The sequence below is a fragment of the Thalassophryne amazonica genome, chromosome 19 (genome assembly GCF_902500255.1).
Source record: "Thalassophryne amazonica chromosome 19, fThaAma1.1, whole genome shotgun sequence".
NCBI lineage: Eukaryota > Metazoa > Chordata > Actinopteri > Batrachoidiformes > Batrachoididae > Thalassophryne > Thalassophryne amazonica.
The window spans coordinates 67,774,102-67,795,760 of record NC_047121.1 but is presented as its reverse complement, the minus strand read 5'-3'; the positions used below and the strand labels follow the sequence as shown (position 1 = coordinate 67,795,760).

General features: G+C 41.1%; 1 protein-coding gene across 2 annotated transcripts in view; it reads right to left on the bottom strand.

Annotated features, from left to right (window-relative positions):
* Positions 1–4,365: 4,365 nt before the first annotated feature.
* Positions 4,366–21,659, bottom strand: part of slc38a6 (solute carrier family 38 member 6) — a 31,674-nt gene continuing 14,380 nt past the window's right edge. The window contains exons 4-16 of one of the 2 annotated variants that reach the window (XM_034195358.1): positions 20,928–20,980; positions 20,808–20,847; positions 19,879–19,891; positions 14,955–15,040; positions 14,797–14,855; positions 14,660–14,731; positions 12,606–12,662; positions 10,866–10,945; positions 9,611–9,711; positions 9,395–9,519; positions 9,145–9,289; positions 5,797–5,891; positions 4,366–5,681 (exon numbers count right to left, since the gene is read on the bottom strand). In XM_034195358.1, the coding sequence (XP_034051249.1) occupies positions 5,598–5,681; positions 5,797–5,891; positions 9,145–9,289; positions 9,395–9,519; positions 9,611–9,711; positions 10,866–10,945; positions 12,606–12,662; positions 14,660–14,731; positions 14,797–14,855; positions 14,955–15,040; positions 19,879–19,891; positions 20,808–20,847; positions 20,928–20,980 (1,010 nt within the window). In that variant the 3' untranslated portion in view covers positions 4,366–5,597. Of the gene's footprint in view, positions 5,682–5,796; positions 5,892–9,144; positions 9,290–9,394; positions 9,520–9,610; positions 9,712–10,865; positions 10,946–12,605; positions 12,663–14,659; positions 14,732–14,796; positions 14,856–14,954; positions 15,041–16,773; positions 16,853–19,878; positions 19,892–20,807; positions 20,848–20,927; positions 20,981–21,659 lie in introns of both variants that reach the window. The other variant, XM_034195357.1, reaches the window with a different exon arrangement.

Here is a 21,659-nt window from a genome sequence, read left to right as displayed (position 1 = left end):
TCATCTCGACACACGTGACTGTCGATTTACACTACGAGGAGCTCATCTCGACACACGTGACTGTCGATTTACACTACGAGGAGCTCATCTCGACACACGTGACTGTCGATTTACACTACGAGGAGCTCATCTCGACACAAGTGACTAGATTTACGCTACGAGGAGCTCATCTTGACGGGGCAGCTCATCTCGACATGAGGATATATACAGCATATAAATAAGTAAGTCCCTTCGGTTGCTCCCTTGTTTTCTCTCAGGGTCGTCACAGCAGGTCCAAGGTGGATCTGCATGTTTAATTGGCACAAGTTTTACGCCAGATGCCCTTCCTGACGCAACTCCACATTACATGGAGGAATGTGGCACCTGTGGAACCGGGAACTTTGCACTGAAACCAAGCACACTAACTGCTGGCCTCCACCCCCTGCTGTTAAATATATATATAAATAACTCTTATTTATGTAATCCATCACCACGGTTCACAGAAACTGGCTATTTTGAAAAAATAGTGGAGAAGCAGCTTGAGCGCTGTCACTGATGCTTTGGAGGGGAGGCTGTAAGTACATCATGATATCGCTATGCTATGTCATGGCGTAATATGGGCCCAGTGCTCATCACTATTACCAACTACCATAAAAATCAGTAATGTTTATAACATAGTAACTGGGGCAGTGTGTCGCCAAATGAAATCAATATTCCAGTCGAGCGACACCGTCATGTGGACTATCCGATCCAGTCAGTGTTTGTGCGTGGCATGTCGGGTCATCTTGATTTTACATAAGCAGTTGGATTGATCACCATGCAGTAAACCGCCTTACGTGCTCTTTTAATTTGGAGATAACCTTTATTGGAGCTCTGGTGTTAAACTGGAGGTCATGGACGTCTTTATTAGTTGATTTAGTCAATGCATTTTACGGTGTACATTCCTTGGCTTTTCAAAAGCCTAGGAATGAAGGCCAGTGAGACATGCATGCAATGCAAGGCTACTTCAGCATTACAGTGTCATACTGATGGATGATTTATTACTGATAAAAACATCATGTGGGTGCAGCACACAGCATGAAATCAGCACCATCATAAAAGAAAAAAAAGTTTTCACACTGTGAACACACTGTAACTATCACGTGCACATAAAGGAAGCAGGAAAAAGTGAAAGGGGGAATCAGGACAAAAATCTGATGTTTGAAAAAATTAATTCAAAGCCGACACCTTTTAAAACAATATGAGGACAGCGGCGGCCAACAGGGCTTCAGTTTCAGTCCACCAGCGTTCCTCCGCCTCATAACCCTGGGGCTGGGAGATGGTGCTGTCATACTGCTGGACCTGCGCCCAGGGTGTGAGAGAGTTTAACAAAACAAAAACACTCCCACCCTGAGCTCAGGACCCCCCCCACTCAGACCTCCATAAAACAACCAGCTCTGGTCTGTGTTAATGTGCACGTTTCCAACGCACAATAAAACTGGGACAAATTTGCAGCATCTGGTTATCTCTGCCTAGTTAAAGCCGCATAAACCAAGTAAGGGATGCAGATGAATGGAGGCTGGGCTGCTGTAAATGCAGTGCAACAGTAGGTGGCAATCTTTTGCCATGCACAGTGCAGCAGGTTAGTTCCCATAGGAACTGTCCTTAGAGCATCATTCCTGAAAGAGCTTGTGTTACAACAACAACAATGGTGACAGACAACTGACATCCAACTGATGACGGATGCTGGAACTACTGAACCACACTAAAGTGCACTCAGAAAATCCCCCATTGATGCCAGAACACACACACGGTCTCAAACTATCGGCCCGAGGGCTTGAGAAAGCCCGGTATCAAGTAATTCACGGCCCGAGAAAAGCCTGATTATCTATCATTAAATAGAACCTGCAACCTACAATTCAATTTATTCATACAGCACCAAATAACAACCTAAGTCACCCCAAGGCGCTACGCACGAGTAAAGTTTAAACCTTACCCACCTGCTGAGCAAGCGCATTGGCAACAGTAGTAGGAAAAAAAAAAACTTCTCAGGTGTGTTTTTGGTTGTAGGAAGAAACCTCAAGCAGACCAGACTCAGTGGGGTGACCATCTGCTTTGGCCATACTATCAAAAACAAAACAGCAAAATAAAACAAAAATACAACAACAACTTGTCAAACATGTAGAAACAGAAATGTTGCAGCTTGATAACTTCCTTTTCTCTTTGAAAAACTAAGGAAATGTGTGCTTGCAAATACACATTATGGAAAAATTTTGGGCATCTATGTGAGAGATCTTCCTGTATTTAGCAATTTTCTCAAGTACTTTTTTCTTTTCTTTTTGGTATGTACAAACAAAATAGGACTCTTGCTATAAGTCTGTGGTCATCCAAAACCTGTTTTTTTTTTTGTTTTGTTTTGTTTAGTATGTGAGTGAACATTTCATTACCTTCAAGCAGGTTTAGTTTTAAAGTCCTACATAAATTTTGTTGGCATTATTCTGTTTAACTCTACAGTTTGAAATGTAGTATAATTCTAAATTTGTGCATATAGTTTAATAATGTCCTTAATGTTAGTGTATTTTTCTTTGTTCCACAATGGGGGATCAATCAATCAATCAATCAACTTTTTTCTTATATAGCGCCAAATCACAACAAACAGTTGCCCCAAGGCGCTTTATATTGTAAGGCAAGGCCATACAATAATTATGAAAAACCCCAACGGTCAAAACGACCCCCTATGAGCAAGCACTTGGCTACAGTGGGAAGGAAAAACTCCCTTTTAACAGGAAGAAACCTCCAGCAGAACCAGGCTCAGGGAGGGGCAGTCTTCTGCTGAGACTGGCTGGGGCTGAGGGAAAGAACCAGGAAAAAGACATGCTGTGAAGGGGGGCAGAGATCAATCACTAATGATTAAATGCAGAGTGGTGCATACAGAGCAAAAAGAGAAAGAAACAGTGCATCATGGGAACCCCCCAGCAGTCTACGTCTAAAGCAGCATAACCAAGGGATGGTCCAGGGTCACCTAATCCAGCCCTAACTATAAGCCTTAGCGAAAAGGAAAGTTTTAAGCCTAATCATAAAAGTAGAGAGGGTATCTGTCTCCCTGATCTGAATTGGGAGCTGGTTCCACAGGAGAGGAGCCTGAAAGCTGAAGGCTCTGCCTCCCATTCTACTCTTACAAACCCTAGGAACTACAAGTAAGCCTGCAGTCTGAGAGCGAAGCGCTCTATTGGGGTGATATGGTACTACGAGGTCCCTAAGATAAGATGGGACCTGATTATTCAAAACCTTATAAGTAAGAAGAAGAATTTTAAATTCTATTCTAGAATTAACAGGAAGCCAATGAAAAGAGGCCAACACGGGTGAGATATGCTCTCTCCTGCTAGTCCCCGTCAGTACTCTAGCTGCAGCATTCTGAACCAACTGAAGGCTTTTTAGGGAACTTTTAGGACAACCTGATAATAATGAATTACAATAGTCCAGCCTAGAGGAAATAAATGCATGAATTAATTTTTCAGCATCACTCTGAGACAAGACCTTTCTGATTTTAGAGATATTGCGTAAATGCAAAAAGGCAGTCCTACATATTTGTTTAATATGCGCTTTGAATGACATATCCATATGTAAGAATCCAGAATCCAAACGTCACTAAGCTCACTTTGGGCGCTCTGGTAAGCCCCTTATGTAATGTTACATTTATCTCTGTGGTACTGAAGCCTGATGTGGCAAGATTTTTTTAATTCAATTTAAAGTCAAGTTATTTTCTCATTTCAGTGACATTCAACACCTAGTGAGGGAAGAAGCGCATTGAACCACTTGTTATTCTTTCCCCTTCATCTGCGAGTTTTAAAAGTCCCCTTTAATTCCACTTCTTATACTGCTAACAATTACAGATGTTTTATCCTATTTTCTGATTAATAAAGTTCCTCTTGGAAACAAAAATCACCTCTGTGTTGTTAATCACAGTATATATGGGCGGGGCTTGTAGCCTTATATGGTATTTTTGGGGCGTTATTTATGTAATTAACTCTTGTTTTGAACTTGTGCAAATTTCCATACAAGCTGAATGCAGCAACTTGACACATAATTTATGCATTTATCTGGATTTTCTTATAAACCAAACATTGGCAACTACTGTATACTGGTTTTAATTTATTTTGTATGCTGGCAGCCAATCAGAGAGCAGAGAGTTGTTGACACAAACAGAGCTGGAGTGAGAATATACTCTGGTAAATTAATCTGGAGATCGGAAAGAAAGAAAGAAAAAAATGACACGACTGACAGAAAACATCTACAAATTTGGCGATCACTCTGCAGTTATAATGTAACTCTGTAAACGCATCAAAGTTTATCATCCACATCCTTCCTGATACTTTGATTCTGTTTGAGACCACCCAAAATATTTTTCTTTGGCTGTTCACGTGGCCCCCGCTTAAAGAGCTTGAGAACACTCCTTTAACCAAAACAGGCAAAATACGCCCTTCGGAGCCCGGGAGTACTTTCTGAACCGGAAAACGTCCTTAAGGGGGCGTAAAGCGTGAGCAGCCGCTGCTGTCTGGAGGAATGGCGGGCCTCGTCTGCCTAATTCTTTAGATTAAGAGCAGCAGTCGGGTGGCTGTAGGTTCCAAAGGCAGAATGAACCTAAACAGCATTGTGATTAGAAACGTACCGAGCATGTGGCTTTCATTACAGCCGGCTGAACCTGCGACACAGCGCCGAGGACCAGCTCCCAACATCAATACTGTGCCTGCCAATCAAAAGCGGCCCCTGACAGACATGCTGTGCTTTTCACAACACTGACCAAATGAGCAAAGTGAAATATTAATACTTCAAAAGTGTAAGCTCGCTTTTATTAAATGTCAGAAATGTAACATTATGTTACATTAAACACAAAAATCTAAATAATTATGCAGCATAAACTTACAAGTGTCGCTCTCAGATTGTTCTGAGTCAGTAAACCTTAACACTCCCGCTGGTTAAAAACAGACTCACGTAAAAAGGATTTAAGAGAATCAAACATGGTCCTTGTTTGGAATATGCTGTAGCCTCAAAATGAGGCTTTTATAAAAGTCACAACATGCAGAAAATGACATATATGCAGTGCAGAAGGGAATTTAAAAAAAAGAAAATAAATGGCACAACCTTTTTTTGGAGTGAGATCGGGAAAAACTAAAAGCCTGAAGTCACCAAAGAAGGATCTTGAATTGGCTGAATTGTGTCTGGTAATCCGCCACTTGGTCCAACAAACCAAACAAAAACAAAACAAAAAAAAAAAAATGGCAAAAAGTAGGAATCATTCGCAAATAATGTGACATTTTTGCTGTATTTCGAACAATTTCTAAGCAAAATACAATTTGTACATGATGGACAGGTTTCTATTTTCCTTAAAATGATATCAGGCTCAGGTAAAAAAACAAACAAAAATACTCGTAAACCAGAAATCTGGGAATATCCAGAAAGTTTCCATCACTGTACATGATGTAGTCTCGTGGTGAGAAAATGTTTACTGTGAATCACTTATCGGCGGAGATGTAGATTAGCATCCGATTGTTCTGTTGATTCATTCATTTAGTCTCTTTGGCACACTTTCCCTTTTTCCCTGCTGGTGTCCACGACATGGGAAGAAGAGCTGATGAGGGTCAAACCCTCTGTCCCCATGTGATGAAGATGACGGTGAGGCTGAAGACCCCGACAATCAACCCAAAAACCACCAAAAATCCAGCCTAGATACATACAAAGCATAAAAAATTAAACAAAAATTAAACAAGCAAAGTGTTTGTTGTGTTGTTCTTGTGAAACAGTCATAATGTTTATCTGGACAGATGTGTAGTTAGGTACCCCGATCGAGTCACGGCTTCTGAATGACTGACTGCTAATCTTGAGGTAGAAGACTCCGGGGAAAATAAACAAGAGGCAGGTGGACGTGGTGGATCCTGGGGAATAAACAGAAACCAACAGCAGGACTGCAACATGAATTATGCATAAAATATCTCTAATCAATAACTGTGGAACTCTGACATCTCAGCTGCTTTTAATGTAAGCTGGAGTTAAAGCTACATGGTGTAGGATTTAGTGCCATCTAGTGTTGAGGTTGAAGACTGCATTATGCTGCTGCTGGTCACCACGTTTTTGCATCTTTGGCGATGATGATTCCTGCTCCCTTGCCTTCTCTTGTGATTTTGATATGTGTGATCCTCCATTTCACAAAAATGAGGATTCTTAAACTTGTTAGCCTGTACTAGCAACCAGTAGACAGTGTACAAGACAGCAACCACTGACTCCTCTTCTTTTTTCTTCAGTTTTCCAGCCGCACTTCAAAGTGGGAAACATAGAGGAGGAGTAACAGGAAGACAGAGGATGGGTTGGAGGGGAACAGTAGTAGCCAGTGAACTAGCAGTGAGCAGTATTTCTGGTATTTATATTATATTTGCAAACTGTTCTTTACCTTCACTTTTGATACTCTGTGTGCTTCTTACCCTGTGTGCTGCTATAAAATGCTGCTGGTACCTCAATTTCCCTGAGGGAGTCTTCCCAAGGGATCAATACAGTTCTATCTAATCTAATCAAATCTAATAATAATTTACAATTATTATAATAATAATTTATTAATTTATATAGCGCCAAATCACGACAAAGTCGCACCAAGGCGCTTCACATAATTCACAACAACACAAATTAATCTAAATTCAAAATTAAAAGCAAGAAAAGCACAGCTAAAAGATAAAACACAGTAGAATAAAAAAAAAAATTACAAAGCAAACACAAACAGATTAAAAAATTAATGATAAGACAGTCTAAAAAAGTGGGTCTTCAGTCTTGATTTAAAAATCTCCACCATGTCAGACTGCCGAATAACAGCAGGTAGATCATTCCAAAGAGCCGGACCACGGTAGGAAAAGGCTCTATACCCCACAGACTTTTTGTTCATCCTCGGAACACACAGAAGCCCTGCACCCTGCGAACGCAAAGGCCTCACAGGTACGTAGGGCTTAACCAAGTCTGCCAAGTAGGAAGGCGCCAGTCCATGAACAATTTTATAAACCAACAATAAAACTTTAAAATCCAATCTGGCAGAAACCGGTAGCCAATGAAGGGATGCCAGAATGGGAGTAATGTGGTCAAACCTTCTACTTTGTGTCAAAATTCTGGCAACAGCATTCTGCACCAACTGAAGTCCTCGAATGCTAGACTGCGGCAGACCAGAAAATAAAGCATTACAATAATCCAATCTAGAAGAGACAAATGCGTGAATCAGAGTCTCAGCATCAGCCATAGACAGGATGGGGCGAATCTTTGCTATATTTCTCAGATGAAAGAAAGCAGTCCTCGTAATGTCCCTAATGTGGAGGTCAAAGGACAACGTAGGATCAAAGATTACCCCAAGGTTCCTCACTTTGTCAGTATGATGTATAACACATGAACCTAGGCTAAGCGCCAGCTGATCAAATTGGTGCCGATGTCTTGCTGGGCCAAGAACCATCATTTCAGTCTTATCAGAGTTCAAAAGTAGAAAGTTGCTAGACATCCAACTTCTCACTGCTGCAAGACAGTCCTGTAAAGATTTTATATGGACAGGATTTCCAGCAGCTATCGGCATATACAACTGAGTATCATCAGCATAACAATGAAAAGCAACCCTGAAACGCCGCAAAATGTTCCCAAGGGGTGCCATATACAGGGAAAAAAGCAGGGGACCCAGAATGGATTCCTGCGGAACCCCAAACTTCATGCCCTTAAAGTCAGAGGTAGTGTCATTGCACAAAACACAATGGGAACGACCAGACAGATAAGACGTCAGCCACACAAGAGCAGTTCCAGTAATCCTGAAACAGTTTTCTAGCCTATCAAGTAGAATATGATGATCAACTGTGTCAAACGCAGCACTGAGATCCAACAACACCAATGCTGTAGTAGTATCCGAGTCCATTGCTCGCAGAAGATCATTAACTACTTTAATAAGTGCTGTTTCTGTGGAGTGATGTCTTCTAAAAGCAGACTGCAGTGGCTCAAAAAGGTCATTCTCAGTAAGATAGTCCACAAGCTGCCGTGAAACCACCTTTTCCAGAATTTTAGAGCAGAATGATAGATTTGATATCGGCCTATAATTTTTCAATTCACCAGGATCAAGATTAGATTTCTTGAGTAGTGGTTTAACCATTACAGATTTAAAACAATTTGGAACAGATCCAGAGTTGAAAGAAAGGTTAACAATTTCCAGCACAGTTGGCCCAAGAATGGGCCAAAGATCCTTAAACAATTTTGTTGGTATAGGATCAAATAAACAAGTTGTGCTTCTAGTAGACATCACGAGTTTCGTCAGCACACCTTGTGAGATACTGTTAAATTCCATGAATTTAGGTAGCACCTCAGTAGTAGTCCCCAGCTCAGTAGCTGGATACAATGATTCAACCAAAGTATGCTGAGATGTGCTCAACCTAATATCTTCTATTTTCTTTTCGAAATAGTCCAGAAAGTCCTGTGCTGAAAAAAGAGAATGACCAACAGGTGGCTGTCCATGAATAAGAAATGCCACCGTATCAAACAAGAACTTTGAGTTATGCTTGTTTTTGTTGATCAATTCAGAATAATACGCCTGCTTCGTAGCCAATAAAGCATGCTTATAATCTAAAATAGCTTCACGCCACGCAAGGTGAAACACCTCTAGTTTGGAACTACGCCATTTCCGTTCCAACCCTCTAGCCTTCTTCCTAAGGTCACGCAAATAACAATGGAACCAGGGTGTCTGTGCTTTGGGAAGGCGTGGCTTTAATAGAGGAGGCACAATCTTATCAAGTGTGGTTTTTAGCACTAAATTCAGGCTATCTGCAAGACTATCTACTGACTGAAATCTAATCTAGTCTAGATTAAGTATGTCCCTTTTGGGCTACTGTATCAACATGGTGGTGCAACATGGCGGCGTCCAACCATACATGGGGTTTACTACAATGTAGATATGAAGGGTTCATTCTAAGCTCATGAAAACACATTGATTCATTGTTGCAGGTTGTTATGCACTAATGAACACATGATTATGAAAGATATTCAGCATTTTTGCTAATAAACACCCCTAAATCCTACGCACTGTAGCTTCAGATGCTCTGAAAGATTAAGTAAAAAAATAATGTTTGCAAATAAATAATGGTTTATGAATATGACCACATTCAACCAAATGCTGGCTGGACTTACCCACAACCCCAAAGACATTCTTGATATCGGGAACAAAGATGGCCATTAGCAACACCACACTCAGGATAATTAGAGTCACTATCGTGTGGATTGTCCAAGAGAACGGTTGCACTCCCTGCAGCAGCAAGATCATAGCCTTACGGGACTGGAGCGTGCAAAAAAACAAAACCCACTCAGAAGGTCACAGTGTTCGTGGCTCTGATGACAGTAGGCAACAAACACAAAAAGGAAACCTGAAGAAGGGACTTACGGGGAAGAGGATGAGAGGTACAGTCAACAGCACAGACAAGAGGATGGCCAGCCGAACGGTTATCACCATGACGTCCCACGGCAGGTAGGCATCGTAGCTTAACAGCAGCTCAGAGTCCACATTAGCTACAACCAACAAACAAGAACTTGGTGACGGATGACATTAGACTTTACGTTGCAGCTACAGTTCTGAGTGAGGTGTTCTCTGATGGCTTACCGTAGAAGGTCAGGTAGCCAAACAGGGCAGAAATCAGATAAACCAGGAAACTGAGACTGATACTGACATTCGTGACATTCTGCATCCTGGTCTTACTCGGCCTGCAAGGCACAAGGAGACATTAACTCAACGTGGTGTTTAAATGCAGCACTTTTCCACTGTCGCAGTACTAGCTTCAGTTACAGTTTCATTAGTGGCTCCTGCTAGAAGTGTAGTACTTATGAGACCCTGGGGACAGATCGCTAATTGGTTACACCCCTTTACTTCCCATACTGTAGGGACATTACAGAAAGCTACTGACCACAGTAGCATGTTTGCTTGATTTGAGCAGATGTATGGAGGTATATTATATATTATATGGCCTTTTCCACTTCAAGTGGCATTTTTTAACAGCAAAATACGGTAATGTAAACCTTAAGAATGAAAATGAAGGACAATGTGTTCAGGAAGACATTGTTCTATAACAACAAGTTTGCTAAGGAATGTGAGGCTGAACAATACCACTCAGAAAAAACAGCACAACAGGAATAAGACATGAAGGACTGGGTTCAAAAGGTGGTAAATGTTGGGCGCTCACAAACAACTATGACTCTGCAATATCAGTGACACAAGACTCCACACAGGAGGGATCCCACTGCTGCTGGATGACGACAACAGAAAAACAATTTTATCTGATACTGTATGTGGTTAGTTGTTATTATGTCCTTGGCGGACGTAATAAAATCACTGGTGTTTATTTATTTATCTGACTGTTAGCAGGATTACGTCAAAACTACTGCACGGACTTTGATGAAATTTTCACCACAGATAGATATTAGACTATAGAAGACGCCATTAAATTTTGATAGTGATCTGGATCCAGATTCTGGATCAAGATTTCACTTTATATAGGCTTTGAAGGATTACGTCAAAACTACTTCACAAATTCTCACCACATTTACACAACAAATAGATATTAGGTCATGGAAGATTCAACTGAATTTTGCAGGTGATCCAGCTCCGGACTGGTGGACGTCAGAAATCTTGTATTGCTCTTGTTGTACTATGGTGATGCATCATTAGCATGTAATGATGAAAACCTGATACGCTGCAGACTGCCCATTACTGATGTAAAGATATGTGGTGCAAAATTACATCTATCAGCAGTCCCAATAAGTCAGGTATGGTTGTTCTTTCTAGTTCCTGTAGCAGTGGAAAAGTCCCATTAGACACACTTAAGCTGTTAAAGGTGCAGCTAAAGAGTCGTGGTGCTGACCGGTCGAGTTCACAGTAAATCGGCAGGACAGCCGTGTGGCAAAGGAAGGAAAAGGCCATGGTGGGGATGGCGTAGACGCTCTGCAACACAGATCAACAAATTTACAGGGTACTGTTAAAATAATAAAATAATAACAATAACAATTTTATTAAGAGTTCCAGATCTTCTTCTTACAGCTTTTCACATTGTTTACCTAAAATATTATGTAACTTTATCACAGAAAAAATAAAGATTTAAAATGGGCAGTGACAGACTTTACATATTTAGGTGTATTAGAAATATATACTGCTGGTTTTTCAATATTTTCAAAAAGTGTTTTAAATGTGCCAAAGTACATTTATTATTAATACTTATTATTATCATTTACTTTTTTTTGTCAATTTCTCAAAAACTGCTTAACTGATTTTCATGAAGTTGTGTTGTTATATTGTTATATTCAATTTGGATGCACTATATTAAATGGCAGTATTTAAATATTACTTGGGGTTTAATGTTTCTGTCACTAATTCATTAATTACTGCACACATCTTGATGAAAAGTGGAGTGCGTGACTGGTGCCCTTGCGATGGTCCCATTGACAGTAGTATGAGGCACTCTAATGAATGTTCCTAGTTTGTTATATTCTATCTAATTACATTTCTTTTTGCAAATCTGATTTGTTAATCATGTGAGATTTCAGACCATAAAATATCACATAAACGGTAGCAAAATAATAAAAGAGTTTCACATTTAATGTGTTACTCCGCACCCTGTCCGCACGCGTTGCTACGCAGATGTCAATAATGGCGCTGTCAGCTGAGAGTGAGAGGGTGCCAACCACCATTAAACACGAAGAAGAAGAACAACAACAAGAAAAAAAAAAAAACAACTGGCGGAGCAACAACACCGAAATGGATTAATTTAAGATACCATACGAAAGTAGTGATGTGGATTCTGCACACAGAATTTCCAGTTTGGGATGAAGACGCTGTTACCATGCTAAGCTTTGATGACCCGACCACACCCTTTGTCTGCATAACATTATTATGCGGATTAAGATGTAGCCTTCAGTGGTGGACATAGATCCATTCAAATGTTGGAATTGGATTCAAATGGGAATAACCCCCTTGTGTCTGATGATCTGCGGACATTAATGCTGGATTATGGTCGCAAATAGCTGTTTTACAGATGACGCGTTAAACTCAATTTGCAACTGTAAAATCCAGCATTAACGTCCGCAAATCACCAGACACAACAGGGTTATTCCCTAAATGTACATACTTTACCTGATGCAATATATGCTTAAATATACAGTCCATAAAGTTTAGAGATATTATTTTAAATGTACGGTACCTAAACCATTTTGCAGATTGCTGTACATTACCTGATTATGTGCTAGGCTGACGAGAACATCAAGTTTTGGGGAGGAAAAACAAAATAAACCAACACTTGCTTTGTGCAATCTGAACTCCACGTTTGTACTTATGGCCTTCACAGTGCAGTGTGTGTGTGTGTGTGTGTGTGTGTGTGTGTGTGTGTGTGTGTGTGTGTGTGTGTGTGTGTGTGTGTGTGTGTGTATGTGTGTGCATGTGAGTTGCAGCTGCACAGTAGGTAGCGGCTCCCTTCATACAAGTCAATTCATCAAAGCTAAAGAGTGGAACATGTCACCAAAGTCAAACAACTGCAGCAAACCGGCTTTCAACAATGCGTCACTGGTGCCTCATGCAGCGCAGAGAAAAACCGCTGGCTTCGTCTGCATACCTTACTGGAGATGACAAAGAGTTTGGGTGTACATTCTGAGTCAGAGGAATTTGATATCTGGACAAACAAAAACAGAAAGAAGGAAGGACGTGTTATTTTCTGCAGAGGAGATGGCTGCAGGGTTAAGCTGAATTCCACCAGCTGGCTAAAGTACTGAAAGGAAAACAGCGAGTTAAAGTTAACCCATGCCAGATCTTCACTCATAGTACGGGTAGTATAATTCCTAAAGGTCAGAGTTCATTTCCAGGCTGAGGCGAGGTCACCTGAGCTTCCTTCCCCCTCAGGACTGTCTGCGGTGACCATACGCAGCTCTGTGCTGCCTTCTCTGGTCCTCATCAACCACAGACGACTCAATCGGTAAACTCAATCTCCGGGCTTTTCCTCTTAATGTTGCAGCCATGAGTGCACGGCTGAGCTGACCTGAAATGTTGACATATTTTCTGTATGGCTGCAGAATGTTAGTAAAAAGCTGACACTGCAATATTATTTTAGCCTGCATTATATAATGCAACAGGGGGAAAAAATACAGGAATTCAAACCATATAACTTGAACAGGAACAGCTCTATTTGGAAAGAATGACTCATTCTGCAACATTTGGTTGATTTTGTAGGGGAATACATCTGTACAGAAAAAAACACTGTCAATTTAAAAAAGAAACTGCATGGAAGTCTTAACAAATGATGTGTTTTAGGTCAACATCATTCATTCTGTACCTGATTTAATTCCACAGAACTGACTGTGATTTTGTTTTTGGGGTTTTTTTTGCAGCCATTTCTGTGTTTTTTCTTCATTTTTGTCACCACTTAGAAGAGCTTCTTTTACATTCAAATACAGCACAAAGGAAACATATGGGTCTTCTGTTTTGACATTTCACAATAAAAGTCTTAAACATACTCTGGTAACCAGCAGGAACTTTCAACAACACAGAGCATTTTGTACAGAGACGCCAGGATTGTCAAAAAAGCAAAACTGTGACTTCCAAGTGTGCAAAATTCTTCATACTCATGCTTTTTTTGTGCCCCCCACACACACACACATTATATGACATCTAAATAGATCCTTGTCATTTGATTAGTAGATTGTATACCATGTGACATTCATTATTATTCATTCATTATTATTGTATAACTGACAACAGGTACCATGCATTTTTCATTCTATTTGCCGTGCATCGTTGTTCCACAGTTTTTGCTCCACTGAAAGTCTCCACAACTTTTTTGTAAAAATGTACTCATGATAGGAGGACTCTAAATCCACTACGCCATAAGCCGTAGTGTTCACGGGGACATCTTTAGCAGTCGTATAAGTGCTGTCAGATGAAGAAGATTCCTATTGGAATTTTTTGTTGGATTGGGGAAAGCAGACGTGTGCCCCACACATACTGCTGAACTTTTAGCGAGTGCTACTTTGCTCTTAGCGGGAAAGAACACTTGTTGCATTTTTAGTAAAATATCAAATGCCGTGGAGTTATTTTGCTGCCATATAATACAAATAATGAATGTTTTCCATTTGTTCAAAATGAAAAGAATATTTGCATGAGTTGAAAGATACGACAAAATATTTGTCAGTTGTCTGTTTAACAGTTGTTACCGTATTTTTGCTTTGCACTTCATCAGACACCTTAAAATATTGTTGTCATTGATGTTATTGTTTGTATTGTTCTAATCTTTCTTAAAAAATATGCCTATTCATTTTTTTACACATTTTTTTGCCCCCATGGTATTGGAGATGATTCCTGAGTATTGTATTGAGTTTTTAATTCTAGTATTGTGTAAACCCAAAAAACCCCCAATAAAATATTGTAGTTAACAATACTTTTGAGATATGAGGTGCTAATTCCGATGGGATGAATGGGTCAGGAACCCTCTTCCCTTTAATTTAATACTGAAGGGCACAGTTTGCAGTTAAACTGACATGGATGTGGCTTACTAGCAAAAAACTAACAAAAAAAACCCTCCATTTATGCAAGAACCCTTAAATCACAGCAAATTATGTTATATTAGCAGATTTCTCTTGTAGCTTACATGAGAACTATGTAAGTTCTTTTTTTTACCTGGTAGGTACTTGAAAATGTCGTCACATTGTGCTGCAGTGGGCAGGGGATGGACCATTTCTTGATCACAACCTAGAACGTGACAGCTGGTCAACAACAGAAATTTTAAATGACTGGCGGTGCATTTTATCGCATACCACAATTGCAAAGTACAGCATGAAGAAGAAGGCGAGGCTGCTCGTGTAACCCAGAAAGCCTGGAGGAGAAAGACAGAGTCAGAGCTTATAAGATATCGTAGTCAAACCATGTAAGGGCAGCAAACCTAGATGCCTCCTGTCTTCAAGTGCATGCTTACCAATTTTAGGCAATAGTGACAGTGGTAAAACAATACACACTGTGGCTAAAATCAGAAGCAACCTGCCATCTTCATACCATGCCACTCTGTAAAACAGGGAGTGGGCATGAATTATTAAAGACAAATGCTGACACTGAATCAAGCCATGTTTTCCATCATCATCATCTACTCCTCCTCTCTGGTCCTGAAATGTCAGGGACGACAGAAAGGAATCTTCCGTGCTTAAAAACACACTGTGTCTGGAAATCTGTCTCCATTTTATGCTGAAATACAGAGTGACAGATTCTTCATGTGGTACGAATTAAGGGCTTTAGTTCTCGCGAACCATAACAATTATGCAATTCACATGCAAAAGGTTGTGTCGCTCCGTCAGATGAGACCACATTTCACTTGCCGGGTTTTTGCAGAGGGGGAATAATATTTTCCTTTGCCGAGGGATAGCCTTGGTGGTTTATTCGGGATCGGGGAACTAGAAGGAGGAGGCCTTCGTGATGACGCATGTGGAAAGCATGCAGGCTCCGCTAGGACTGGGTGGGAAGGGTGCTGCTGCGTGTTGGACCGCAGTGTGGGGGTCCAGAGGCTCCGGTGCACTTTATAGGGCTGCCACCTGCTCTGACCACATCAACACCCGCTGACCCCTGTTTGGCAGCTTCACAGCTGTGGCGTTCCGATGGGCGCAGGCCGACGCGTTTCTGCTCATACACACATTCTGTGTGTCCTGTGACTTCTGCTCCAACCTAAAGTGAAATAACCTTATGAACCTCAGCTAACCCCGTCGCCTTTTTACACACCGCCATGACCTTGCTGGGATTTTTAAAAGCAGCACTAAGAATATTCCTTACAGGCTCAGAGCTTGTGGTAAAGAAGCAACAAACACCAGATGCAGAAAAGCCCTCAGTAGAGGTTGGAGTTTCACGACTAATGGGTCAACCGCCATCGACAGATAAAAATCAGACCACAAATCCATCTTTAGCTTTGGTACCAAACTTAACCCCAAATGAAGAAACTAAAACAGGATACACGTGCTTGTGTTTTGACTCTGTCAAGCGACGATCAATAAGCCGGAAAAATGTAAAACCTTTCAGGATAAAAGAACCCTTTTATTCAGGTTTAGATGGAATCGGGTATGTCTGTTAACGCGGCAAAGCCTCGCATTAACAGAAAAGTTTTGTTTCCCTCAACAGTGAGCTGCAATTAGAATGGCAAAACTGATATCCCGTTGTATCAGTCTGACTCCAGGGAACATGTGTGAAAGATTTGGGAGTGAAAATGGAGCGCGATAATACAAAGCAGCTGCATGGGGAGGACTCAGATGGTGACGGATTGAGCTGAAAGCAGCTAGAGCTCTTGTTGAAATCAGTGTTGACCATAATAAAGCGACAGGACTTAAATTCTTGGCCTGGAACAGCTTTGTGTGCCGTTCTTGGTGGGGGCTGCAATATCCATGGTGGCCCAAAGAAAGATGCGAGCTGCTGTTGATGGGTGATGAATTGCTCTTTGTCATGAACACATTTCCGTTGGGCACAGATCATGTTATACAACTCCAAGTACAATTTTCTCTTCAATCCCTCACATGGTGCACACTGTGGTTTGTGAGGGATCTTCTTCCACCATATGCCTCTCATTGACCGACTAATTCCACTTTGAGTAGCCTCGTGGTGCAGAAGTGTCAACTTGGAATTATGTGAAAGACAGTGGTGCAACTGATAACATGGTAGGAACATTCAACATCTTGGTGCGGAAGTTAAAATCTGTCCGGAAAAATCTAAGAGAGCGACTGATGGAAAAAAAAAAAAAAATCACGGTTCTGTAAACCTACCCTGTGCTGTCTGAGCCAGCAAAGCTGCTGATGGCTGCAGGAAGCTCTGACTTTAAGATGAACAAATATGATGACATAGCTGGGAAGAGAGGACATAAAAGGTTCAGAGAATGTGCCGCGTGCAGAACCCACATCACAAAAAGCACACACTTACACCAAACTATCCAACTACAAACTCACAAGAAATCCTAAACTGCTGTGTGCAAGCAGTCCCGGGGGGGGGGTTAGTTTGGTGGGTGGGGATCTCCAGCAAAGTCCTCGGTGCAGAGGAGCAGACGCTATGCAGATCTGCTAACTGCTGCAAGCCCGGGAGTAGCAGCCAGGATAAAGATGTGAAAAGTGGAGGAATGTTAACAATAATGATCTTTGACACTAATCCAGGTATTCCCCCGCCCCCACTCCCTGTTTTCCACCTTACTAGGAAACAGGATATTATCTGGCCTCCTACGTCTCTCCCTGGGCTGCCAAACAGCCAATCAGAGAGGGGATCAGGTCACTTCCTAAGGGTCATACCGCTCTAAAAACATTGGAAGGAAAGCGGTATAAGGGGAGCTGGAAAATCCACCAGGACAAGCGGGCATGTGGCTCAAGACGGGAATTCAGAAGCAGTGTGTGGTCAGTGATAATGGGAGATAATGTTAAGGGATGAAGTTAGTCTCCACCTTATTGCCTGAGGGCAGCTTTTGCACTCAGCACCAAACAAACCTGGAACTTCATCCCTCAGATCCTGGATTTGTTTATCAAGGAAAATTCCTCTAACAACTCCTCAGCCCGCACAGGCACAAGAACACTCACTCTGAAGAACTAATTCCACTACTGCGAATGAACGACCAATATCACTACTATTAATATTCTGAGGGATCATCATCCCCTTCTGTATTTCTTTCGAACAGCTTCTTTGCCTTTTTAGACAACTGACTTGAGGCTGGAATTGCTGCCAAAAGGTGCAATTTGAAAAAATCTCAAAAAAGAAAGAAAGAAAGAAAAAAACAACAAAACTTTTTTCACATCGTCATTATGGGGTATTGTGTGTTAAACTTTGAGAAAAAAAAATTCATCCATTTTTGAATAAGGTTGTAACTTAACAAAATGTGGAAAAAGTGAAGCACTGTGTATACTTTGCAGATGCACTGTATGTTTTGGATCTGTGATTGATATAAAATTTCTTTATTTTTTTTAAGTGACACACAGCACATATGGGCTGTGCTTCAATTTCAGGGGCCACATCCTTTTAAGGCTGCCTTCGTCGACAGCATGAATCCAAAAACAAAATGATTGGTAAATTATTAGTAAATTTCAAAAAACAAAAAGGATAATTTCAGGCTCCATACGTACAATTATAAACAAGAGCAAACCGAGATTTCTGATGTACGGATCCGGATCACCTCCAATATTCAGTGGAGTTTTGCATGGCATAATATCTATCTGCGGTGTAAATTGCGGTGTAAATTGCGTGGTTTTGATGTAATCCTTCTAACAGAGAGACAAATAAAGAAATAAATAAACGCTGATGATTTCATTATGTCTTTGGTGAATGTAATAAGTAAAGCTTATAACTTAAAGTATAAATAAGCGCTGAAAAATGATTACGAAACAATAGGTTATGCCCACTACGCTAGTTTTTTGCATGGAGATCTCAAGGTTGCTAGTATTAGCTTGTTTTATCACGGTGAGACCTCCAAAAAGAATTGGACAGGAAACAGACTTCAAAGTTGAGATGTTGTATTGTAAAGAGCTGTTACACCGATACAGAGTTATCTCAGCACTGGGATCTTGAACCGGTCGCATGCAAACACCAGGAACAAAGAACCTCGACTTCCTTTGTTCTCTAACTTTTATTACTTCAGCCTAAGCCACCCCCACATGGGCAGTCCTTAACCTGGCTTGAATCAGTGTCTGTGAGGTGGCTGCAGTGTGGTGAAAATGGGTGGCTGTCTGTTGCGGTGCGTTCATGATTCTTCTTCTTTGTCTTTCGGCTGTGCCCGTTAGGAGTCGCCACAGCAGATCAATCGTTTCCATCTCACCCTGTCCTCTGTATCTTCCTCTGTCACACCAACCACCTGCATGTCCTCCACCTGCGTGGCTCCATCCTCAGCATCCTTCTCCCGCTATACCCTGGGTCCCTCCTCTGCACATGTCCAAACCATCTTAATCTCACCTCTCTTACTTTGTCTCCAAACCGTCCAACCTGAGCTGTCCCTCTGATATGTTCATTCCTAATCTTGTCCATTCTCGTCACTCCCAAAGAGAATCTCCACAAACACACAATGTAACTCTTTCTGGCCTTCTCTGAACTTCTCCAACAGTATTCTCAGAGCAAACATTGCATCTGTAGTGCTCTTTCTCAGCATGAAACCATATTGCTGCTCACAGATCTTCACCTGTTTTCTAAGCCTACCTTCTACTACTCTTTGCGGTGCGTTCATGGTTGTTATGTAAAAATCTTATACTGTGTGTTTATGTATGTAGTGTCACGCAATAAAACAGTGTTCCATCAAGGTTGTGTTATGCATCATGGAACACTAGGTGACAGCGAGTAGGGGCGGAATTAGCTAATGACAATCACAAAGTTCTTTGTGGGCTAGACTATCTCATTTCAGAATATTTGGTTGGGCCTCGGAGGTCTCACAAGGCTAGATCTTCATAGAATGCAGCCTTCGAAGGATGTGGCCAGCCTCAGTCTTTCCAAAAGCTACAGCAGAAGTTCAGTTTTCATCAACATACTTGAAGCAAATTTTAGATTGGAAACAACAACAAAACAAAACAAAAAACCCAAACCCAGGAGGATTTGTTTTTTTTATTTGGGTTAGGAGAGCCTGTTAGAAGACTTCTTTATGTGACACCAAATCATAAGTGAGGAGAAACATGGAGCAACTTCACCAACTCAGCAACCACTTCATTTAGTGCTGTCACAGGCCAAATGTTACAGTGCAAATGGAAAAGGGGCTAAAGTCCATGGACCACAGCAACAAAACACACACACACACACACACAAATGGACACAGTGGCAGGGTTCATGCAACACGCACGGTGTGACGCTTTAGCTTCATGCAAGTTGGTTACTCGAAGCACAACAACACTTTGATGTTAAATCACAGTACTTACGTCTCTAAGCAGCCTTTGAGTGAACAAAAAGGAATGTTACTGTCCCAATGTAAGAAAATCAGCATATTCAATTTTCATGTGTGTGTGTGGTCAGTGAAATAAACAGTGTTCAACAGAAAACAGAGACACTTTCTTTTCATGGGGGCGAGGGGGAGGTTCTGGGCTGCTCAGTAATTAAGGTCAATTGGCCTATCAGCCTGTAGCAGAGCAGATGAATGTTTACCCAGAGTGAGGCTAATTGCACTCTTATAAAAAAGGGGGGCCTGGGGTGCAGACAGATGCACGCTGCAGTGCTGACTCTCACACACACTCTCTCTCTCTCTCACACACACAGACATACACACTGCCCCATGCTGGGGAAACCACAAACACACCAGAGGGCAGCGCAATAATCCACTCAGCCGCGCCAAAAATGACTGCCATCGCCTGCACTGGCTGAGGAGAGGGAGGGAGGGAGAGAGAGAGAGAGAGAGAGAGAGAGAGAGAGAGAGAGAGAGAGAGAGAGAGATTGAACAGGGGATGAAGGGAAGTAAGGGAGGGGTCCCATTAGGGTACTCAACACTCAGAGGGTGGGAGCAGGTTTACCATCAGTGATCAATTAGAGGAGAAGTCCAATTTCAGACCCACGGGAGGGGGCCAGGAGGACAGCAGCGACAGGGTCAAAGGCTATCAGAGAATCTGGATAAAAGCCTCATACACAGACCTTACAGACCTCAGGATAACCATCTGCTCACCAGTAGGAGGCACTATTTGCCTCCAAACTAAACTGGATACATGCTAACACTGTAGCCCTGAGCATCCTTTTCACCACTTGGTTACCCCCCCAACACACACACACCTCCACCCGCTGCTCCCACATCCACACAAAGTCAGCTTATGTACAGTATGTCAAGTATAATATATAGACAGAGATATCAAAGCTGACTTACCGCCCATATTTTGGATAAGAATAGCGAGTGCAACCAGAACCTACGAAGAATTTCGTTAGCGTGTTTACATTAGTTTTTAGGACAGGGAAACTTGCACATCCTATAGACAACAGTACTTACCTTTCCTGGTTTTTGCAAGGCTCGACTTCCAAGATCTTCGTAAGAATTGATATCTTTGAGAGAAATAGTCAAACCAACAACAATCAGGAATCTAAACTAACTACCGTATTTTCCAGAGTATAAGTTGCAATATTATTATTTTTTTAGTCATTTCAAAGATCTTGCAACTTATACTTTATTAAACTTATACACTGAAAAATCAGGAGTTTGTAAAATAAACACAACATATATTCATGATTTATACAGGGGTTTCCAGAAATCAAAACACTAAACAAAACAAACACCAACAATATGTCAAATAAATGCCAATAATAAAAATATATTGCAACAATCCACAAAATCCCAAATTGAAGAGTTGATAATACAGGCAGAAGGTGCAACTTTTACATATATTTTTTCCTCTTCAAGAGGTATTTTCTGACAAGTGTGACTTATATTGAAATTTAAAAGAATTTCCCTAAGGCAACAATAAAGTGTCTATTCAATCCTACTGCAATGCGACTTGTAGTCTGGAAAATACATCAGAAAAAAGTCAAAAATCAGTATGTCATAATAATCTAGATTGTTGCATCAATGTTTTCTGAAAATGCCCTTATATTTCAAGTCTATTTTATTCATAAGCATATTCAAAACAACATAAGTTGACCCAAAATGCTATACAATTAAAAGAAAAACAACATAGACCAGATAAACAGCTCACACACACTAACGAGATACAGGACACACAAGTCT